General features: G+C 45.8%; 2 protein-coding genes across 2 annotated transcripts; one reads left to right on the forward strand and one right to left on the reverse strand.

Annotated features, from left to right (window-relative positions):
* The first annotated feature begins 11,907 nt into the window (after positions 1-11,907).
* On the forward strand, positions 11,908-15,242 carry LOC144161593 (uncharacterized). Its single transcript, XM_077692235.1, has 4 exons — positions 11,908-12,233; positions 12,984-13,057; positions 13,934-14,369; positions 15,234-15,242. The coding sequence occupies exons 1-4, from the start codon at positions 11,988-11,990 to the stop codon at positions 15,240-15,242; spliced, it is 765 nt and encodes a 254-aa protein (XP_077548361.1). The 5' UTR covers positions 11,908-11,987.
* A 1,537-nt stretch (positions 15,243-16,779) lies between these two features.
* On the reverse strand, positions 16,780-22,684 carry LOC144162617 (uncharacterized). The gene is made up of 4 exons (XM_077693233.1): positions 22,339-22,684; positions 21,531-21,686; positions 20,146-20,255; positions 16,780-18,657 (listed from the first exon to the last, which is right to left on the reverse strand). The coding sequence occupies exons 1-4, from the start codon at positions 22,550-22,552 to the stop codon at positions 17,695-17,697; spliced, it is 1,443 nt and encodes a 480-aa protein (XP_077549359.1). The 5' UTR covers positions 22,553-22,684; the 3' UTR covers positions 16,780-17,694.
* Between the last annotated feature and the right edge of the window lie 592 nt (positions 22,685-23,276).

Raw genomic sequence — 23,276 nt, forward strand, 5'->3', positions numbered from 1 at the left:
ACGAATTGTAAATGAATTTGACCTTGACAATCATTTGTAAGCACCGTTTTTTATTCGTCTCTTTGAATTACTGTGAATTGTTACGTTTGTATTTGTCATTGTGCGTTTGTAACCTGATTCCAATTAGTTGCAGTTTTGTTTTCCTACATTTTTTATGCTGTAGAATTTTTATGCTGTAGAATTCCCCCGAAGCGAAATGCTACAAAGTTGTAACTATGTACAAGACGATAGTGTTTTTTTTCTCTTATTCTTCGTTACATTGCACTCCAAGTGTCAAGTGTCATGATTTTTTCTGTGAACGTGAAGAGCATGACCGGAGAAAAATTTCAATCCAAATTTCTTTTTTTCGCTTGGTGTTGCTTTTTTACCTGCAAATAAGAAATTCCGAAATTGTTGGCTATGTGCCCCACTGTTTTGTACAGTGAGTTGGATGCCCGTCAAGCTGACTGCGACCAGCTTTTTGCCTTACTTCCTGCATTTTTAGTTGTTCTTGGTTTTAAGAAAATACAAAATAAATGAATGAAGGAATAAAGCAACACTTGGCACTATACACCGCTGACGCACGCAACAGACACACAGACGTCCCCTTGGTAGATTACTCATATGCCACACCCAGGTACTCCCACCAGCTCACCGGATCTCGAAAGCTCATGTGTAACTGGCCTGAAGGCGGCCTATCTGCGATCTACATCCTCATACAATAAAAACTATAATGGCAAACTGTTCGCATGGCGACGCAGTGAAACATCCCCGTCGCGAGGGGCACGATCAAATGCAGAGCATGTCCGGGGGCGCATGACGTTAAGTAGTTTACGTTAGGTTAATGTTGTTGCACTTGTGGCAACTGCTGACGAGAGAGCGCTCGTCAGCAGTAATTTGAATCAGTCAAGGATATAAGGCGCGTTCGTAGCCTCCCATTCTGTGTCGGCTTTGTGGCGAAGCGGGTAGAGCACCATGTACATTGCGTTCCGCCCGCAGGGTCGAGGGATCGAAACCAGGCGCCGGATAGTATTTTTTTATATAGTGTAGGGGAGGGGTGCGGACTACGACTACGGACGCCTACGCACGTCAACGCGGGTGACATCGTGAGTTACTGAAATGCTGTGCATTTAAAAACTGTAGACACAAAACGACGCAAACACTTCTCACAACTCTAAAGCAAACACATTCCCCTGCAACCATCCCTGTTTTCACGGGACGACCCCATGGTTTTCCGTAAGCACACTTTTCAGTTACTCACCGAAGCCAAGTCGCGGTCACTGATAGCGGGAACACGGGCATACGTGGCCGGGCTCTCCACAGCTCCACCGCTGGCGCTGCGGGAGTCTTGCGGCACATGTGAAATTACTAAAATGAGGGCTAGAGGTGGAGGTAGGTGGCGCTGTCTGAATATGTGCCGAAAGATTCCCGCAGCGCCGGTGGTGGTGCCCCGAAGAGCGTGGTCACGTACAGCTGTGTTCCCGCTATCAGTGGCTGCGACTGTACAGCTCATTACTAAGCATGCATCGCGAAAACCTGGCCCTTTACATCAGTTATCTTCATTTCCTTTGGTTTCATTTCGCGATTATTTTTACTCAAATGGTTTTTACACACTGACACTTCTCTATCATAAAATAACATTTGTTTATAGCTCTTTGCGTTTAGTCGGCCTTCCGCCATAGAAATCACATCATCATCGTCCACCTCCCTTTTCTCAGGCCTACTTGACCCAATACAGGTACCCATAGCGTGAACGGCTTGAAGCACAGGAATATATGACCGCGTTGTAGTCCACACATATGGAGCTGCATACACGAGTTCTCAAAACACCTACACAAAGATTCAGGCGCGGCTTCTCACAAGCGGTAACGTTGACAACACAAAGCTCGCGTACATGGCACAGGCCTTGACAGTAGTAACAAAAGGAATTCATTTAGGCGTTGTTAACTGTGATCCGAGCACAGAATTTTAATTTCTCTTCCGCACATGTTTATATGGTAAGCTTTGCCTTCTTGGTATTGGTAGACCATTCCTGGGAATGCTTGGTAGTTATCTTCACTATGAATTTGGTTCTGCAATAATTAACGTCCGAACGTCCGCTATTTACAAAACCCACAGCTTGTTTGTTCCAGGGAGGCGCATTAAGCCGACTGTTCTATTTACTTTGTGAACTTTGTGTCAGCTGCAATAGCGAAGTCTTGTTTTTCTCTGTCTCTGACGACATTAAAATAAATGTATCAAAAAGCAATGAATCTGATCATGACTGTGTTTTATTTCATTACAATGTGACCCCGTGTTTTAAATGCGACTCCTAAAACATCCAAAAGCTGCAATGAACGAAAAGAAAGGCTATTTCTTTTACCCAATTAGCAAAAAGCGGTAGCCTGTCGAGAGTTAGAAATGTCAAGAACACAGTGTGGTCTTTCACAGCGCCTGAACTCTCGGGCGTCATGTCATTGAACTTTCTCGGCAGTACAATCTGTGTTTTTTGGGCTCTATGGAAGTTTGCTCGAGAATTCCGGTCCCCTATTTGATATTCTAGAATTTATACAACTCATTTTTTATTCCTCTAGTAAGATAGGCCTCTAGCGGGTGGAGTGCAACCTTTTCACCTACCAGTGAACGTAGATAGACTGAACAGACTGAATTTTAATCAGTATATAATTTTCTTCAACTTAGCAGCTGGGCTCTTTACAATGCCGAGATTTTCAATACTTTCCCATTTAGGTTGTAAGAAAATTCACGCAGAACGCCTCTCCTTAACTAATCCCTTCATACTACCATGTCAAGCCAAGAACTGCTTGATGTTTTTGCGTTCTTGAAAAAACCACAAGGTGAAACCACATTTCCCCACTACTGCAACGCTCGAAAGGCATTCTGCTGTCCTAAAAATTCACCACATGAATAAATGTTACTCTACAAAACGTTATGTAAAATCCGCTATGGGTACTTTGCTGTGTTTTGTTAGCGGTGGTGCATTACTTTATTATTCACATGGCTTTTTCTTTTGTTTATGATCCTCATGTATAAAATCTTTTTACAAATTTTGTTTTTTTGTTAGCTATTCCTGTGTAATCTTCGGAATAATACCTTGCTTTTATATATATATATATATATAGATACTTCTTGCATTCCCCACACAGCATCTACACTCAAACCTTGTTACAAGAAACAGCGTGATTCAACGTGATTTGTTCGCTGTACAAGTAGTTTGATTTAATCGAAACCCCATATAACAAACTTCAGTATCAACTTCCTTATTAACAATGAGAACAGTAAACAGAAAACGCGATAACGAAAGAAAGTCCATACCAGTCATCACAAATGGTAGGCAAATCCAGAAGATATTTATTTATTTATTTATTTATTTATTTATTTATTTATTTATTTATTTATTTATTTATTTATTTATTATATACTGCAGACCATGATTAAGTCCAAGTAGGGGTGCACAAAAGATAAAAGGCTACAAACAATACAAACAACAAGGCACTTATAAAGTGGGTAAGTCATTCCATTCTAGTATCTTACGCTGAAAAAACGAATATTTGAATGTGTCAGTAGCAGCAAAATAGGGGGTAAAAGCATTTGGTTTGTGGTGTCTAGTATGTCTTGTTTATGATGGGGACAAAAATAAAGATGGGTTGATCGACGGTTCACCTTTGCTAAGTGAAGAAAGAAAGTTTGGGCGGAAGCACTTTCTTCTAGATTCAAGGCTTGGGATATTGTTAGTCAGCATTACTGCGAGGAAGACTCGGTACTTGAGCATTTGTAATTAATATTCTTTGAATTCCTTCGAGTTTACGGATGTTGTGATTAGTATAGGGGTCCCAAACTATGCAGGCATATTGAAGCTTCGGCCGAATAAAAGTAAAGTAGATGAGGAGTTTTATGTTTGCGGGGCAATTTTTTAGTTTGTATCTTAAGAAGCACCGTTTACGGAAAGTGAACGAGCACACATTGTCAATGTGTATATTCCACGATATATTACTAGTTAATGTGAGACCAAGGTATTTATGACTGGTTACTTGTTTCAACGGAGGTGTTCCTAATGTGTGTTGGTATTCATCAGGCACTTTCTTTCGTATTACGTGAAGATACAATGTTTTCTCTCCATTTATTACCATTTCCCACCTATTGCACCATTAAAGTGTGTTAGTAATACTGGTATTACGTTCCGACTGATGAATCCGTTCAATTGCGACTGGCTTTAGTTCCAAAGTATGCTCAACGATTTCATTGTTCACTGCATGCTCCAACAATTTTCATTTTCAACCTCAGGTATTCCGTAAATGATTAAATTTGATCCCCTCGTGTGGTTTTCTAACACATCAAACCAGTTCTCTATAACCTAGATATGAGCTCTCATGGAAGTCCCTTCTTTCTGATAAAACTCAACCTTTTGTTCTAGTCGTGTTAACGCATCCAGTTCGCATTTTATGTTTAACAATCGCGTTACCTTTATATTTGGCAGGCAAGCACATGTTTTCCGGGAACTTTCACCTCGTTCTCCGAGAATGCATCCCAGCCGGATTTATATCTGTTATCATCGTGTTCACCTCATCTTTCGGCACCAGAGGGTACCTCCGGTGAGCCGTTGGGTGCACGTTTGAGCAATCAACGACGGTTTCTTTCGGGCAAGTGCGCTAGGTCTACCGCTGGTGTAGTGGGCCTAGTGGTAGTATGGCGACAATGCAAGGCTTGCCCGACGACGACGGAGGCTGCGCCGCGGCTGTTACAAGCATGAAACCTAGACCCAAAGAAGATAGCGAGATGCTACACGATGCAAGCGATGACAAGCCAGACCCTGCACCGGAGAAAGATGACATGTGATTGATCGACGTCTTGTAAAGGGCTCAGCGACGCCGTCAACGCCAGACAGAACACGAGCTGAGGCTACCTTCGGGCCTACCCATAATCCCAGATACCCCAGCCCCACGAAAGCCTCTCCCGCGGCCCAACCCGCTGCCCAGAGACGAATACAAACTCGTGCCTCAGCCGCAAGATGGACAAAAGGTAAGTGGAATCCCACCATTAATGGTTCCACTTACCCTACTCGAAGCCACCAACTCCACGGGGCAGCAAGCTAACCTGCGCCTCGGCATAGACACGGAGGTAAATACGACCACCATTATCACCACGTTTAAAGAAAAAGCTAAAGCCCTTTGCCGACTAACCCAAAAACATGTTGGCCACATCATGCACGCCATCCAGTTATATGTGCTAACTCCCGACGACGCAGTGAAAGGTGTCATTCGCGGAGTCCCCACAGGACTCACCGAAAAGAAATTCTGAAAAACATTGACCAAAACCAATTTGAAGTCTACTCCTGCCAAAGACTGGGAAAAGAGTCCACAAACGTTGTCCTAACATTTACAGGACCAAATGTTTCGTACTACGTCCGGCAATACGGAGCTGAACACCCCAGCTCACTATACAAGACGACTGTTTCCGTGTGCAGTCACTGCCACGAAGTGGGTCACCGGACAACAGTGTGCCCTCATCGAAACATCCACGTTTGCACCAATGCGACGTCCAGAACCCCTAGACCGGCCATACCTGCGTGGCAAGTGCGAACTTTCCGAGGGCCCACATCTCACTGGAACTAAGGACTGCCCCAAACGCTTCATAACTCCTTAAATTCCCTGGAAACAAGTGTACGACCGACGCCAGGCGCAGGAAAGATCCTGATTGATTGATTGATTGATTGATTGATTGATTGATTGATTGATTGATTGATTGATTGATTGATTGATTGATTGATTGATTGATTGATTGTAGGTTTTAGTGCGCCGATGCAACACAGGCGATGAGGCTCGCCGTAGTGGAGGGCTCCGGATTAATCTTGACTACCTGGGGATATTTAACGTGCGCCGAAATCTCGCACACACGGGCGTTTTTGCTTTTCTCCTCCATCAGAAAAGCGGCCGCCACGGCGGGGAATTGAACCCGCGACCTTGTGATCTGAAACATAACGCCTTAGCCACTTACCCATCGAGGCGAGTGGAGGAAAGGTCTTACGGACGGTACCAGACCGCCCAGCACGGGCTGTCTCGACACCGGTTCTCTACCCCGCAGCGGAAGCAGGCACGAAACTGGTCCTGCACACCGTCTCCGAACTCCCAGCACAAGACCAGCTTCCCAGTCTAGGTTGGCGTCTCTGGTCACGCCACCCGAATTCAGTGCTCAACAGGTGAGCTGTGCACACAAAGTACCTCCCTCTGCTCTTGAAAACCAAAACCAATATTCCGCTGGAACACAGGATAGGCAGACACCATGTGCAGAGCCCAGTCAATTACAGGCCCAACTAGCATAACAGACCAAACTGATAGCGTTACTGCAAGCCCGCTTGGAGGCAATCCAGAAGGCCCGACAACACAAACCTAGTGACAAGCGCAAGAAGCCAAACCCTCAACAATCGGTAACAGAGACCACTACTACTCTGCTACAGTAAGCCACAGCAGCAATGCAAACACCACCTACCACCGACGCTAGCTCTACGCTTAGCCCTCAACCAAATAGTCTCGCCAAGGACATTCAAGAAACCGTTCTAAACATGTCAAAAGTTCTTACCCATCGCATGGGAGTACTTCACAACGCAGCCCTTCAGGAAATCAGGGAAATGAAACAAGATGTGCAAACACTCAAGCAAAGCGTGCCACTCAAGACGTGGAGGTACTCAAACAAGAAACACAGAACAACACTACAAGATTAGATCGACTTGAGGCCTACATGAGCAAAGGTTCAATCAACCACTCGATCAGGCGCTCAACTTCATACTCAAGACCCCACATAGACATCAAGAATCAAGAGCACCACCAGCAATGAAGATGGCCGAAGCAATAGAACGGAAAATACCACGACAATCATTCAATGGCACTGCCGTGGATTCAAAGAAAAAGTAGGAGAGCTACAGCAATTCATCGCGACACGCGATTTCCAACCAGATATTATAGCACTCCAAGGGGTTAACAGTCGGACGCGTTTGCCTGGGTATGTTACGTACACCGATCCAACAGGCAAGGCAACAGCCACACCGGTCAGAAAGAACCCCGCGGCAACGCAGCACCTTACAAGCCAGAAAGGATGTGAACTCATAGAAGTTCACTCTTCTTTCACCAAACAGAACGAAAACCTGTTCATGCTCAACACGTATTGCCGACCGTCTAACCAGAAACCCGGGATACAGGATACCATTCAAGAGACTCTCAACCTAGCCAAAGACCTCCCAACTCTGATCCTGGGAGACTTTAACGCTACTCATCATATGTGGGAATACCGGTTCAACTCCAAAAAGGAAAAGGAAATTGTTAACATCATTGATCAGAACTGACTCGCTTTACTCAACAAGCCTCACGTGGTCACCAGGATTGGAACTAGCACGTGACGTGATACTTGGCCTGGCCTGTTGGGCTAGCCTGGCTAACGTGATACTTGGCCTGGCCTGCGGGCAGGTTCTATCGACATTGCCTGGACAAACACGCCAGTCAGTCGTGGTTCTGATCACGAGACCATTACAATTATCATCAAAGACGTCACTTACAAAGCCCATATCGGTTTCGCCCGAATCACCCATTGGGACAAGTTTCGGAAGACTCGAGCAAGTAGAAAAAAGAACCCAAGGTCTCCTGCGATAATTCGGCCGCTGAAATAATGACGGATTGCGAAACCCACACCCAAAATATTCCTACTACGTATGTTTAAAACCACACGTTGATACGAGACTTCTCCACCTGTGGGAAGCCAAGCAAAGCCTTACAACGACATGGAAAAGACAGAGGCTTAACAAAAACTCCGCCAAAACATCGCTGAAATCAACAAACAGGCGGTTGAGTATGCCTTCGCTTTATGCAAGGAAAATTGGCTTCAATTTTGTGACGGCCTGCAGGGAACCTTATCCACCATAAAGACTTGGTTTTTTTTTCATCACCTGATCGACCCTGTAACCAGCAAGGGGAAACCCAATCGCTATATGATCAGCACAATCAATTCATATCAAGGAAACTCGAACCAACTCCTCAAGGATCTCGAAACAAAGTACCTCCAAACCGAAAAGACCTACTGCCCACTACCTTACACAGGAAAGCCAATGAAGGCCTCGACAAATCGTACCAACTGTACGGAGTCCGGGCTGTAATTTCCGAAAACAAGCGCAACAGCGCCCCAGGACCCCATCATATCTCCGACAAACTCTTACCCAACCTTGAGACGAGGTACTCGAGACCTTGTTGGAGTATTTTAACCACTTTTGGACCAAAGGCAAGATCCCGCAACAGTATAAAACAGCAGAGATAAGATTTATTACCAAGCCAGGCAAATCGTAGCATATTGATAATTTGCGGCCAATATCCCTCATATCGTACCTGGGAAAAGCGATCGAGAGGGTTGTGTTCAACCGTATGCAGCAATACCTGAATGAAACCCAGGAAATGCCGGACACCATGTTCGGATTTCGAAAGCATCTCGGAACCGAGGACATGCTGATTGAGCTAAAAGAAGAAACCCTCGCCACCACCACTCGACACTACCCACGAGCAATACTGGCGCTCGACCTCAAAAGGGCTTTTAATAACATGTCGCACGAGCCAATTCTACGAAAACTTAACAGCACAGGATGCGGGGAGAGAGCATACAACGACATGGTCCACTTTCGTTTTGACCGCACAACCACACTCAAAGTCGGGGATATCCCCTCAGGTCCCATCACCCTCGGAAGTAGAGGTACACCCCAAGGCTTGATCCTCTCCCCGCTCCTGTTTACTGCGCGCTCCTGGTTCTACCGGCAAGGCTAGAGAGTATTGCGAATTTAAACCATGCGCCCTATGCAGATGATATAGCAATTTGGACTGGCACAGACTCACTCGGAAGACTTAAAGACTGCCACCAGCAAGCAGCCGACGCTGTAAAGCAGTACGCAAAGTGTTCCCCACAGAAGTCAGAACTCTAGGTGGTCCGCCGCCGTCAGACTAAAAATGACAAGGACAACATACAAAATCACTTCAGAGGAACACACAATTACCCCCTCCAGGTTACTCACGCTACTTGGGCTTTTTGTGCAAGCGGATGCAAAATGGAACATAATGCTCCAGCGCCTGACCAGAACGACCGAACAAGTTATGCATATGATTCGTGCAGTTAAAAATGGACACCGGGGCATAAAATAAGGCGATACCATCCGTCTTATCCAGGCCGTTGTTTTATCGAGGCTGACATACGCAGTGCCCTACATGACACTAACCAAGACAGATACGGAAAAACTTAACACCCTCATCTGTAAAGCCACGAAGCAAGCTCTTGGGATCCCCATGAGCGCGTCAACCGATGGGTGTGCACAACACGGTGGGCGAGCTCATAGAGGGCCACCTCTCCAGCCAGAAGGTACGGCTTGCAATGACAAAAACCGGCCAAAAACTGTTGAACCGTATCAAATGGAGCTCCCCAGACGTGCAGCCGAACAAGAATTTTCCTGAGCGGTGGTTGCATAATGTCTTATCTAACCACTGCCAAACCTTAGCGAAAAGATGCCGTATTTTTAATGTATTTTGAATGCATTTAATACATATATTAACTTTGTATTTATTCTGCATTATTTTGTCCGCATTCCAACTGAATTTCGAATACATTTACAATGTATTTAAAATGTACCTCAAAAATACGTAAGTAGTGCATGAAAAATATATATTTAATGCATTTTAAATGCATTAAAAATGCTCAGAAAATGTAATTTTAAATACGTGCAAAATGTATTAGTAATGCATTTTGAATGCACAATAAATACTGCTTCAAATATACTGAAAATGTGTTACTAGTGTATACTAAATAAAACCTAAATACATTGAGAGATACCATAGCAATGTGTCCTAGGTGGAATTGTTAACGTTCAACTAGAAACTATCATATTGTGGTTTCAAAAAGTTTAATAGGCACTAAGCTAAAAATATGCTCCATTGTGAAAATGTAAACCGGCCATGCTCGGAATGCGGGCCAGCAAATGACTGAAAAGAACAGCATGTATGCGCACAAATTGGCAGTCTGAAAGTTTTTTATTGTACACCTCAGTCGAGTGGCCAATTTCGCCATTACTAAGTAGCAGGAATGAATGCCTTTCAGCCACCTCGGTAGCCAGCGCAGATGAAGCGTTGTGCTGGCATTAAATAAAGTCTTTCTCTCTCTCTCTCTCTCTGCATCAGAGTCTTCGTACTTCGGATTCTCCACGCGGGAAATTTCACCAGCAGCTGCAGTGAAAAGAAAATGGGAAAATATTAGTGAAACACTTTTTTTAGAGGCAAATAAATGTCAAATCAATCAGGCCTTTTCTCTAGCCGTGCCAACGTCCCTCGCGAGCAAGGATTTTTTAGTTTCCCCTTGAGACCAAAAAAAAAAAAAAAAAACCCCGCCGTGAAAACAATGCATCTTTGGAGGACGTAAGGCAATTCATGTAATGGCAAGCATAGTTTATATTGTCATGCGGCATCCGATCTTCAATACCATTTTTAAGAGAGAGAGTAAACGTGTTTAATGCAAAAAGCAATGGGGAGGAGTCCTCAGTCCAAGACCCCTTGAGCTTTCCCCGCCTCAACAGCCCTCAACACCAGCAGGCGCTGGTCATTGAGGTCGGAGCTGGTCAGAGCTCTCTCCCAAAGCTCGCGAGAAGGAATGGAGGGATTTCGCGAATGTAGTGGGGCGTGCGCGCAGCCATATGAAAGAGCGTCCCGGGGGCTCCGCAGAAGCGGCATAGCGGGGAATATACGGTGGGATGCAAGATGTGGCATTTAGTGGGATGGGGGAAAGTATTCGTCTGGAGTGCACGGAGCTGCCGTTCCTCCTCTTTCGTTAGGTGTTTATGCGGTGCTGGGTAGATGATACGTCCCAACTTGTAGTGCTGCGTTATTTCGTGATACGTGATCAGCGGGGTTGGCCTCTCTTGCTCGCTTCCCGGGGCCCGGCGGGATAACTCTCGGGCCAACAGGTGGGCGGTTTCGTTGCCCGGGACGGCAGAGTGGGCGGGTGCCCATGTTATCATAATAGATCTGTCTGGTGGACGCTGACAGATGATTGTAAAGAATGGTGGCGGGAAGGGGGGCTGAGGGAGGGGGGGGGGGGGGCGGGAGGCTTATGTTTGGAAATTGTCTAGGGGTAAAAATTAGCGAAAATTAGGGGAAAAAAAGACAGAGCTAAGATAACAACGTTATCAAACATGCAACAGAGTTCTTAGAGTTATGCTACTACTTCTCTTTCTTAGGCGCTTGAGTTAACTTGAAACGGTGGCAATTCTAGTTTTCCAACTAACTTGGACAAAACTGGTCTGTGATCTCCCAGGACGCTAATAAAATAAGATAGGCAGTAATCTTATTACTACAATTATTGTTATGTGTTCCATATTTCGGCGTCACCTTCTTCGAAGATTACGTTCTAAAAAAATAGTGCGCAGCGAAACAATTTAAAAATGCATGGGCAGGATTGCAGTAGAAAGCTTACGTAAATGTCATTAGATTGGCGTGTGCACTCAACAAGGCTTTCAAAAGAACGGCAAAGTAAGGTTATTTCAAAAAACAAGAAAAATTTCACGCTGTCCTTAAAATAACAAGCTCTTATATCGTAGGCACCTAACCGAAGCAATTAAAACAAGCAACGCCAGAAAACGTGTATTTGTGCTTGCACACACATGTAATTTTTTTGCTCTCCGCCGCACATCACCGGCAGGTAATTTTATACTTTTTGCTGTACACAGACAACGTCATCATTTAATTAGAGAGCAACGCGGAAAATATTTGTAAATGCTCGCGTCTTTAACATACAAAAAAAGATAAACACCTGTTAGCTTCAGGGACCATCAAGTAAAAATAGTTGCTTCATAAATTCGCAAGTTCCGCGGCATATAGAGGGCGCGCCGGTCAACCCAGCGATTCCAATATGGCGGCCCAAGAGGTGATCGGAGGCGCATTGTAGCGCTGCGGCTGTACACCCCGATCATCTACGAGTATCCGATCTGTCGTCATTTCTGGACCATGTTGCCCTTCACGCGCTCGTTGTCGTGGGGCGACGTAATGAGGCACGTAGGAGCCTCGGACAAACGAATCCGGTGCTACACCGAGGGCGAAGCGGTGCTGGATGCGGGACACTTGGTGTGTTGTGGGGTGAAATGCCAGGAGGCGTCATCCGTTACAGTACAAGGCCTTTGCCTTCAAACTTCGGCCTTGAAAAGGAAGCCGCACGAGCTGGAGTTCGTGTACGGCAACGACGGCTCACTGAAGGTACGTAAATGTCGTTGTTATCGCTAATGCTAGCCACACGAGCGAACGCATTGGAGTCCGCACACAAAGGCTCGCGGCTTTGAAAACAGGCTCTTCCGCATTTGTAAGTGACGTTTTGCTGCGCGCCTGTTTGTTCCCTGGGTAGAGGAATAGATGTGATACTGTTTTCTTTTTTGTTTTTTAATACCCTGCTGCCTTACCGCACTGTTTTTTAATACCCTGCTGCTTACCGGCGCACGACTTGCACGTGCAGATTGAAACGCACTGTCCGGAGCTGCACGAGCTGATCTGACGAATTAGGCCCGTTCAAACTTGCGACGAAAGCGACGGGAATTCTGTCGCGCGAAGAAAATTGGTCCCTGCTATTCGACAAAACCATAATCGCGCGACAAAGCGACGGAATTCCCGTCGCTTTCGCTCGTATTCGTCGCAAGTGTGAACGGGACTTGATTCGTTTTTAATTATCTAGCCCGGCAGAGAATTTTAACTAAACAGTGCTTTTTTTTGTCTCATAAGTCTCTTTATGGCTTCGATTCGGTACAATCAGGATATCCATGCCCCATTTACACTGCGATTAACCGATCTTTATCCGACATCTACAAATTTTGCAACGCCGGTGTTTTTCGACGGGTTAGCTCACATCTACGGCGTTTACACTTGACTGAAAACGATCCGGAACACGAAGTATTTTTTTTAGTGGTTGTTGGCTTCCGGTTTCCGTAGTGATGGCTTTTTTTTTTTTTTTCCCAGGCCCACTGTTCCTGCAAAGCAGGAAATTCAGAGAGATGCAAGCACCTGATCGCTATGCTGATGTTTGTGTACAGGTAAGTACTATGAAGTCGTTGCCATTTTTTTTTCTAAGTTGATTCACAACAATTACATCTAAGTGCATAAGTAGAGCTCAGTTAAATGAAGAGCTAAATCAAACTTATCACAGAGCTTGAGTCAGGCAAGCTTGCTGTTGTGTACAAGGGTATCAAATTGCCAGCACAACGCTGTCCCTGCTACTTCATTGTAGTAGCGAGCACCTGAAACCCGCAGTAGTTAACCAGTGTGTTACAACTTCGGATTTGCCGCCACACGTCAGCTGGTTCCAAAGTGTCTTTGTGGCACTTGTGTTTTGATCTCGCCGTCCAGCAGCAAGATGCGCTATAATAAAATATGTCTTAAAATGTGAAAGGCTTCGTTGAGGACTTGAACTGTTCCAGCATTTGTTAACGAGTCTAAGCGGACAGGAACACCAATAAATTCCACATAGAAAAGGCTGCGACAGTGATCCTTGCGTCAAGCAAGAGTTGATAAACAAGCAGCATCACTGCTGGTAATTACCAAAAATGCCGCCGTCTGTCAGTTTCGTCATGATTAAGGTCCAGTGCAACCTGCAACTCATTTTCTTGGAAATGCAAATGCTGTATTGTGCTTGTCTTGCATGTGTCCTTGAATTGAGGTCGTCGATGCTGTGGTTATTTTTGGAGTCAGCCAGGCTGATGCTGGCAATAAAAGTAAAGGCAGAAAATGATAACTGAAGATTTGTTTGCCATTTGTAGAGGTGTAGTTACTAAGTTACCTTAGAGGTAAATTCCACAACGGTTCGAAGTCTGTGGGGAAGGCCTTCATTCTGCGGGAGACGTAAATAGGCTGACAATGTAAAAAGTACATAAAATAACTCTTGTTAATGCCGAAATTTTCTTATTTAACAGGACCGGTCTCCAGAACTTGGAGCAGCTAACATGCACCGACATGGAACAAGCCTGGGGCAAGCTTCGGTCGGAGCCCCTCTACGAAGCAAAAGAGCTCAACCAGCTTTGTCATGTACAGCCGTTGCCACGAATGCGCCTGGATGAAGACGAAAAAGCAGCCGTAAGAAATCGGCTCATGGCAGCCATTCCACAGAGTGCACTCGCACTGCACTACCACGGCAGGCTTCATTGCAATGCTGCTGTGGAAGCACCTGATGACGCAACCGCTCAGGAACATTCCCTGCTGATGCACATGGCAAGTGATCGTGTAAGGGTGTACAGAGAGCTAATGTTCCACGATGTTGCCTTTGGTGATTGCACACGGTTCAAAGTGCATAAATTTTCGGAACAAGACCTGACCTTTGCAGAAAAGGAGTTTTACCGTACTTATGTGCAGGTAACAGAGGAGCAATCTCTGAGAATATGCGCGGAGACAAGGGGCCAGGATAACACCAAATGGCAGAAAGAGAGGAAGGTGCGCATCACAGGAAGTACATGTCGCGCGTACTTCACATATGTTCCAAAGAAAGGTCGCACATGGGAGGACAAAGTGGCAAACATGCTAGAGAGCAGATTTAGTGGAAACGATGCCACAAGGTATGGCAAGAGCTGTGAAGGGCTGGCCATTCACGAATACACAAGGCTCACTAACAATGCTGTGACCAAGCTCGGCCTTGTGGTCAATCCACTTGTACCATGGCTCGGATACAGCCCTGATGGTGTCGTGTTCAGAGGCAGCCAGCCCGACATTCTCCTTGAGGTAAAGAGCCCGGAGGAAGGGAAAACTCGAAAAGCGGTCGAACTTGCTGAAGAAAAAAAGCTTTCCTATGTGAAGCAGGATGGAGAAAACTTTGTTGTTAACCGCAACCATGCGTACTTTTCGCAAGTGCAATTGGGCATGTTTCTCCTTGACCTGGACACCACACACTTCATGGTGTACTCAGCTGCGGAGCCGCTCATTTTAACAGTGAAGAGGTGTGACACGCACATAGATGAGCTTCTCCGAAGGCTTCAGTTTGTGTACTTTAAGCACGTTTTGCCAAGCCTTGCAGCCTTGGCTTAGTGTGTGTGATGTTGTGTGTGTGTGTGATGTGTGTGTCCAGCGTATGCAGTGACTGGGAGAGATGAGGCTACTGACTCTTCCTATTGCTAAATCGCAACTGCAAATAATTTTTATGTTGAAAGTAGTGTAACAGTCTTGTGCATTTTTTTACTTTTACTGTCAGTGTGAATGTCAGCCATTTTTCGGTTCTCCTTACAGGGAGACTGAAGTGATTTGTAAACATTGCGGGATTACCAGCGCAAAGTGTATTCCGGAGTCCCTAGGCCATGTTTCGACTATGCTGGGTGCGTTTACGCAAATTTATTTAGTAGAAAAATCAATTAGAAAAAGCTATCCTGCTCTGCATCCTCGCCCATTTTCTGTGGTGTTTTGGTGTGACGTCAAGAAAAAAATGACTTGGCTTGACTGCGCTACTGCACAGCTCGCCGGCCTACCAACAGAGTCAGTCGGCCCAGCGTTTAGTCCGCCGGCCGCCCGCGGGTCATCAGAATTCGCTCGCTCAGTTGAAACTAAGCCACAACACGTTTGTGAATAGAAGAATGTGCCTTTCTTTACTTTGTTAGTTTGTACACTGCATCAAACTCCAAGTCCAGGTCACTCTGCACAAGGGCACATGCGACGCTTCGCTGACTGGTGTGGTAGTAGGAAAATCTAAGGCCAATTGAAGGCGGGGGAAGAGTCAGCCGTAACGTTCATTACTCCACGAGCGAGTTTGCAGAACGCGTAGACTGGCGCGCTAGCGAGTTTACGTTGGGGTGCTGGTGCCATAAGCACCGACTGCTTGTGGGCAGTGGGCACAGTCCCGAATCAGCCGACCCTTGGCCTGGTGCGAACACGCTTTTTACGATACAGGCATGAGCCTAGCTCCAAAGATGGGGGAAAAGCGCATGGCTTTTGAGCGTGTGCAGTGGCGCGGAGGGCTTTCATCTGCTGCGTAGGCCTCGGCTAGTGATTGCTACGATTCCAAGCCATCCTGGTTACTAAGGCTTACGTGAGGCATTTTACAGCCGACATGATAGAAGCACGGTATGGCAATTATTGAGATATTGAGAATGTCCATCCAACGATAACGTCGGATGCCAAGCATGCTGTTTCACACAACCTAAGCTTGTATGAATGGTAGTCTTGGACAGCGTCCAATCATGTAGTACCTTTACCTGACGTCACTGCGGTTAGTTTGTGCAGCCGCCGCCGCAGACCGCGCATGGTAGTTTTTCTTCTTTCAGGCTTTATAAAATATACGGTTTTGTTGCCCGGATAAATGATGAAAAGTGTGTTCATTTGAGCCGGTCTACGTAGTGCAAGCAAAAACAGGAGCTTAACAAATTCACTTCGGTGTCACTTCGGTGTCCCACTACCTATTTTTGTTTTGCACTCACCCTGCTTTTCCCCTTATATTCTCCCCAAAGAAACTCTTGTGTATGCTGCTGTTTGAATCAACTGCTGTTCTATTCTGATACTGCCTCAAGGACAATCATTGTATTGATGTCAAGTAAGGGTATCTTAAGCTGTGATAAATATACTACATAATTATTTATGTTTTGCTTTTTGATTTTGCATTCACCCTTTTTTTCCCCATATCATTTTCTCCCCAAAGGAACTCTTGTGTATGCTGCTGTTTGAATCAACTGCTGTTCTATTTTGTGATGCTGCCTCAAGGACAATCATTTAATTGATGTCAAGTAGAGGTATTTTAAGCTGTGATAAATATACTAATTCTGTCACAAAAAAAATGTGTGGTGTGTGCTTTCTACAATATTTCCTTTGAGCAAAGATAGTTTTAGTGAATTTCTTCTGAGTAATGTGCTGCATACTTTTGAGGCTTTATTTTGAAATCTAAAGCATAAAAGAACACCAGTGCAAGGGAAAGCAAAGGTAGTACTGGTGCATTCTCTACATTTATAACTTCACACATCAATATCTTTGGGAAAAAATAAAGCACATCATTTTGTGGGCACTGTTTTTAGGAATACATAACGCGAGCAGCTCAATTGGAGCACGAGGCTCTTTAAAAAACATGGCAACGATGAGTGTGTTAGTAGCACTATATGATGAGGGAGCATTAGTTGACAAAATATTCACAGAGCTATCGGTGTTGAAGAGAGTTGTGGTGGTACTTGTTCAGATAAAAATGTGCAATAGAGATGACTCGAACAATGAATGCATTTGAGAATTAGGTCAGCCTTGGCTGTGTTTCAAAAATGCTTGTGTGTTCACAATTTGCTGCATTGATATTTCGCATTGATATTTGATATTTCGGCGCATGTTAAAGATCCGCAGGTGGACAAAATTAAACCAGAGCCCTCCACTACGGCGCACCTCATCGCTTGCGTTGCTTCAGTTTGTTAACCCTACAATCAATCAATCAATCAATTTACGGGTGTCTTCATACAGACTTCAATGGACGCTTGACGGGACCAAATCCTACACTTTGAATTATCCATAAACTCAAATTATTGAAGTTTGAACTACCGAACTTTTACTGCCATGATGTGAATAGATACTAAGATACTAGTCATTCTTTTACTGCATGGTCACTGACTCATTTGCATTCAAAAACCTCTTGTCAGCAAGAATGGGGCTCGACAGATTCACAATGCCAGCAATTGTGATCAGTATGTGGTCAAGAGCGCCGACCATTTCCCAGGGCACGGGCCTTTTAAAGCAGAACTTTGAAAAGCTTCATTCGCTGAATAGCCCTCTCTACGTGGACCCGTGCCCTGGCGATTCTCACAGTTTTATTAGCTTCTGCTGAAGAAAACTGGGTTGCATTGCGGAGAAAAGGAGGCTGCACAACACCCAGTCCACGCTTTCCACACATGTCGTCAATGTTGAAACCCTTGTCAATCATGACATCATCTTCAAAGCTGGAAAGCTCATCTAAAACGTGGGATTGTTTTACAGACGCTTTGTCAGAAGTTTTGCCTCCGAAGCCATTACTCACAAACGTTATCAGCCCACCAGGTGACACTCCCACCAGAACCTTGGCAGTGTGTCGGCCTTTATAGTGAGAGTATGTCAAGATGCGACATGATGCGCAGTGAGACTTCTCCAGCTCAACCTCAGTGCAGTCTAGGACGACACGTACTTCCTGGTAGCCCTCGAAGCACCGAGGAAGATTTCTGGAAACCTCCTCCTTACTGGGCCATGGAATGGCAGCCTCAAGAACAGCAGCAAGGGCTTGTAAAGTGCCATAAAAATGCCTGTGCACGGTTGTTTTGCTGACACCGAACAACAATGCCAGGCATATAAATGACAGACACGTTTTTATCCGAACAAGCACCAGCACAACTCTCTCTAACACCGACAGCTCTGTGGCCATCTTGTCAACTAATGCTACCTCGTCAGATAGTGCAACTAACGCACTCACCGACTCAATGCCTGTAAAGGCACGAACTGCAGCATCGGTTGTCAATAAGTCTACCAACTTCATCTTATGCTTTTTAAAGCTCTCTACATCCACTTGCACACATTTGTGATCGTAGCTAGGGTGGCACTGGGACAGCAGAAGGAGTGCTTCCACTGCCTCATCTTCTGTATTGACGTCGGTAGCCATCTCGGGGTTCAGTTCTGGCTCCACCATCGCACCGCTCGGTCCTGCATCCGGCTGGGCTTCTTCCACCTGGATTTAGAAGAGAGGGTTGAAAGCAGGCCAGGGGAAAAAAGAACACCAAAATGGTAGGAATGCCGGTGAACTTGAGACAGCTTTGGTTCAAAGTTAATGGACCTAATTCAGAATAAAAACAGCTCTGAAAAGGCGCCGTACTGCCTACTAACATGAACAACCAAAATCTATGCAACAGGCAGTAGACGCTGTAAGTAGCAGCAGCAAACTGGACAAAGAAAAATGAACGCCAGAAAAAAAACGGGGGTAACGATTACTACACTCTCGATTGCAAAATTTGTGCGCAGTGTGAACTGCAGTCTTGACACTCACGGTGCACAGTTGCTACATTTCAAGAAGCGATGGAGTGATCACGAACACATGGTGGCGTGTGCTACTCTGTTGTTACCTCACAGCGCGTCACCATTACCAATCATGTTGTAAATCGTGTTTGAACCTTCTGTGCAAATGTCACGTGGTTCGGATGAGCCATGCAGCACGTGCTGGGTTTCTGTGCTGCGGCCTCTGCATACTGTCCTTCCTCCTCACACTTTCGTCATACTTTCATCCTCTGCTTTCCTGTGGGCCCACATTTGGTGGCATCTTCATTCTCTTGGTTATTTTGCACTGCACTGCATCTTGCGCCGCCTTGGCATACACCCTCCCCCTCACACTTGCTCTATTTTCCTTCTGTCCGGTTTTCCCTTCGTTTGCTCGGTTACGTGGCCGACGCAGTTGCCAAATCACAGTAATGGACATTTAAGTGCTGTGCACTGCAAAGCAAAGTGCCTGCTTTGCTTGCTGTAAAAAAAAATTAAGCGGCTGCTGTGCTAAGTGGCTTTGCTGCCCTATTCATCAAGCCTCAGTGTAGACTGATTAATTGATTGTAGGGTTTAACGCGCCGATGCAATGCACGGGATGAGAAGCGTCGTAGTGCAGAGCTGCGGATTAATTTTGACCACCTGGGGATCTTTAACGTGCGCCAAAATCTTGTACACACGAGCATTTTTGTTTTTTGCCTCCATCAAAAAAGCGGCCAGGAATCGAACCCGCGACCTCGTGCTCAGCAGCGGAACACCTTATCCACTGAGCCACCGCAGCGGGTAAGCCTCAGTGTAGACGCTTCGGTGTCGCTACCTTAGCATGCTGCTTCTCACGTAGGGAGGGAGGAGGAGGAAGTGATTGTTGGGGGGGCGGGAGGGGGGAAAGAGGCTGGTAACTGTCTGGCGTTTCGCCGACACCTCAACCGGCCGATTCTCACGTAGGGTTTACAAGATTTCCTTGGCACCAAGTGAGCGGTAGACTATCATGTTTTCAGGTTTGAGGATTTATGGGCTACAAACTTAAAAACTGCCACAGCAACATGCAGGGAAATCATTGTGATGCAAGGAACATGCAGGGAAATAAAATGGAGTGTTAAAATACGGTAACAACTGTTTCTGCGGTAGAAATTTCATAAAACCTTCACGTTTCGCCACTTTCCTAGCAGTTCCGTGTTTTACTCACCAACTGCAGTGTCCCTGTCTGTGGCTGTGTTGTTTCTGCTTGTGCAAGTCGTTCATGCAGCTCCTCAGGAGATTGCTGCTTGCTACTCCCTTTACTTTCCAACAGCGTCCCTGTGCAAGGCATGTTTACATATATAGCACACACGCACAAAACAATGATCAGGTACTGACTTCACTCGAATTTTTTGGGTGGAAATTGAAATGAAATATTTTTTTGCAGTACCCCCACAGTTTGCCTAGTGACAGCACTGCATTTGCCAACAGTACCTGATTTGTCTGTGACGTCGGAAAGTGCAGTTTTATAAAGTAAACACTGTAATTTGCTTGCTGGTATCTATGGCACAGAGGCTTTAGAAGTCCTTTGACCGTAGGGGAGGGGGTAAGACCACCTTGTGATGATAACAATGAAAATGATTTTTATCCGTAAGGACACTTTTTATTTTTCTGCTACTCGGAATTTAGGCGTGGCAATCTTTCACCTCTTTACAGTTCGATTTATTTGAAGTAACAGCTTTTGATCCACTCCGACCATACACATAGTGCAATTAGGGCTATTGTTAAGGCACAAGTCTTATATGCCTCTTGCAGAGGTGTCATTGAAAAGAACTGGGCCGAAACTTGACCCGAAACTTGAGGACATAAAAGCAAGAGCATGAAACGACAATTGTTATGGTGTATGCCTGTTAAAGCACATACACATCTCAATGAATGCAATGCCTTGAGGCACTGTTCTCAACTGTGTTCTGACGACGACGACAAGTAGAGTGCCTCAAGCCAGGCAAGCAGAATGCCAGTGTAGCAAATGGTGTGCAAGGGCCACCGATTATTGGCCGAGTTGTAGGAGGCACAAAATGTGAAAGCGTTCACCTTCATGTCTCTAAAGCAGCAAAGGACACCTGGAAGTTTTTTGTCTGTTCAAGGAAAAGCAATTGTACCTGTGCGCAGCACTCAAAATGCCCTTTCAAACACCTTCACACATGCTAGAATCAACACCTCAGAGGAAGGAAATCATTTCTTCCCAGACAAGAATGTCAAACTTCTGATGGTGGAAATGTGTCAGTAACAAGTGATGAGAAAAGAACCAGGTGAATGGACAATTAAATGGAGCTGTGACTTGCCTAATCGGGCTGAGACCTGTGTGCAGAGCCCCCCCTTCTTTTTGGCAACAGTAGCTGGTGAAGCACCCCCTGAACCCCTATCCCAAAGCTTGTATTACGGCAGACGAAACAAAACAAGGAAAAGTGGGGAGTAATAGGCAATTCAATCTATTCGTTGTCTATTAAAGCTTTACATTATATGAAACCGTAGTCGAAATTCTACATTTCCTTGAATAAAATAATTTCCTGTTGGAACGCTACGTTCACTCTCAGCTCAAAAGTGGCATACTCTGCTTGTTCCTGGAAGATGCACGCGCAGAGCGGGCTGTCGATGCTTGAGCTCTCATCAAGTCTGGCTTGTCATGGCTTCTCAAGGGCAGGCACCGGGATGGCACAGCATTTTTCTTTAACCTTCTCCGGACAGGGGTCCAATTTTGCTGGTAGCCTGAAAAAGTAGGGCATTATTGAAGCAGCAACTCAAGCTTATGAAATTTCGCATGCCAAGGCACTTCTGTTTACTACACCCACCCTAGCTTCTCTCAATTCAAAGGGAAATAACAGTGACAAATGCAGCCGCGTGGCTTTCTTAAAAGCCCTAAGGGCTTTTATCCCAGAAAAATCTTCGGTAGTTTTATTCGGATCTCTTATTTACCTGTACAGTATCACGCAACATTAATTATTCCTGTAGACGTTCTTTATTTTGTTAAATTGCCAAGCAACACCGCAATAAAATCAGGTGTCCGCGCTACGTTGGCGCCTGTAGAATATTGTTAGCACAGCTTGGCCTTGTGCGTGTACAAAGGAACGGCACGACGAGCGCCGTCGCTGCTAGACGCTGGGAGGTTTGTGAGACCTCTTGGCGTGTAAAAATAGAAAAACACCAAAGAAAAGATAGTTTTGCTCGCTTTCTCTGTATCTCTCGACTAGCGATAAAACCTCGCAGCCTCCTCGCTGGTCTGGGACTGATAATCGAAGTCCCACGGTAACATACTGCGCAAAAGGCCCGGCGCCCGCACTGAGAACACTGCCAGTTATTCGCACATGCACGTTTGCCACATTACAACCCATACAACAATCACATGTGTATCACTGCTTACCCGTCCCGCTCCAGAAGAAGTCGTTGTTCACGAAGTGCTCGCTGCACACAACCATTGCCGGCGTCACAGGTTTGCCGATCCGCAGTTTTACGGTCCATTCTTTCTTCAGTCGGTCGTCGCGCGGAAACGAATGCAGGCTTATTTTGTTAGTAACCGCTCGGTTCTTGCACTGCGGTACGGAACACATTCGATTGCTTTTAAATTTACGAGCCATCGCACACAATTCATGAAACAACACGAATCTCCACGGTCACGCTATGATGGCGCGTCGGCGGCTTCGCCGTTGATCACCTCTGCGGCGCCATCGCTTGCGGCCGCTGAGCGGCGCCACCATCTACGGAACTTACGAATACTCGTGACACCTAAAAGAAACTCGTTTAAGTACACCCTTTAGACGCAAATGGGAAATAGAGGCTTCTAAACACACACAACCGTCAGGCTGCCCATGCTGTTTTCGGTGCCTTTGGGCACATTTCTGAAATTCTCCGGTGGCGTGGTCCAGCGTTAGTGCGTCGGGTTCCGCGTGTCTGTCACTCGGCCACGAGCGGCCGAAGGGCCTCTCGGAACGCGGGCACGTGTTCGTGAATGCGCTACGAAATGAATACAGCAAGGAGGGGAAAAGTTGCAAGGAAACACAAAAGAGGAAGGGGCCAACGTCCTGAAGTTTCGCGAAGTTTTGGGGGGAGCAATCCAAGGAACAAAAAGAGACGAACTCGCCCGGGGGACCCGTTCCGGGAACCGAGGGGTCTCGCGCAGGGAACTGGTTGCCTGCCTCGAAGTCCCCCTCCCCACCCGCATTCCTTCTCCTTCCTTCCTTTGCTGGTTCTTGGTTCTGGGTGGCGGTAGGAACAGAAACTGATTGTAACTTAGCGGCTACTCTCATACAGTTTGTCTTAGATGGACAAATAATTTGTAGTCCCTGGGCATGAAGCACCTTC

This window comes from Haemaphysalis longicornis, unplaced genomic scaffold (genome assembly GCF_048455015.1).
Source record: "Haemaphysalis longicornis isolate Haplotype H1 unplaced genomic scaffold, Haemaphysalis longicornis Haplotype H1 scaffold_12, whole genome shotgun sequence".
Classification (NCBI taxonomy): Eukaryota; Metazoa; Arthropoda; class Arachnida; order Ixodida; family Ixodidae; genus Haemaphysalis; species Haemaphysalis longicornis.

What these genes read in the sequence shown, in the direction of transcription:
- LOC144161593 (XM_077692235.1), top strand. Translation starts at nt 11,988, where the DNA reads ATGTTGCCCTTCACGCGCTCGTTGTCGTGGGGCGACGTAATGAGGCAC. An exon ending in GCAACGACGGCTCACTGAAG is followed by an intron (nt 12,234 to 12,983) that starts GTACGTAAATGT and finishes TTTTTTTCCCAG; the next exon opens with GCCCACTGTTCCTGCAAAGC. An exon ending in ATGCTGATGTTTGTGTACAG is followed by an intron (nt 13,058 to 13,933) that starts GTAAGTACTATG and finishes CTTATTTAACAG; the next exon opens with GACCGGTCTCCAGAACTTGG.
- LOC144162617 (XM_077693233.1), bottom strand. Translation starts at nt 22,552, where the DNA reads ATGGCTCGTAAATTTAAAAGCAATCGAATGTGTTCCGTACCGCAGTGC. An exon ending in CTTCTTCTGGAGCGGGACGG is followed by an intron (nt 21,687 to 22,338) that starts GTAAGCAGTGAT and finishes CTACTTTTTCAG; the next exon opens with GCTACCAGCAAAATTGGACC. An exon ending in ATCTTCCAGGAACAAGCAGA is followed by an intron (nt 20,256 to 21,530) that starts GTATGCCACTTT and finishes TGCCTTGCACAG; the next exon opens with GGACGCTGTTGGAAAGTAAA.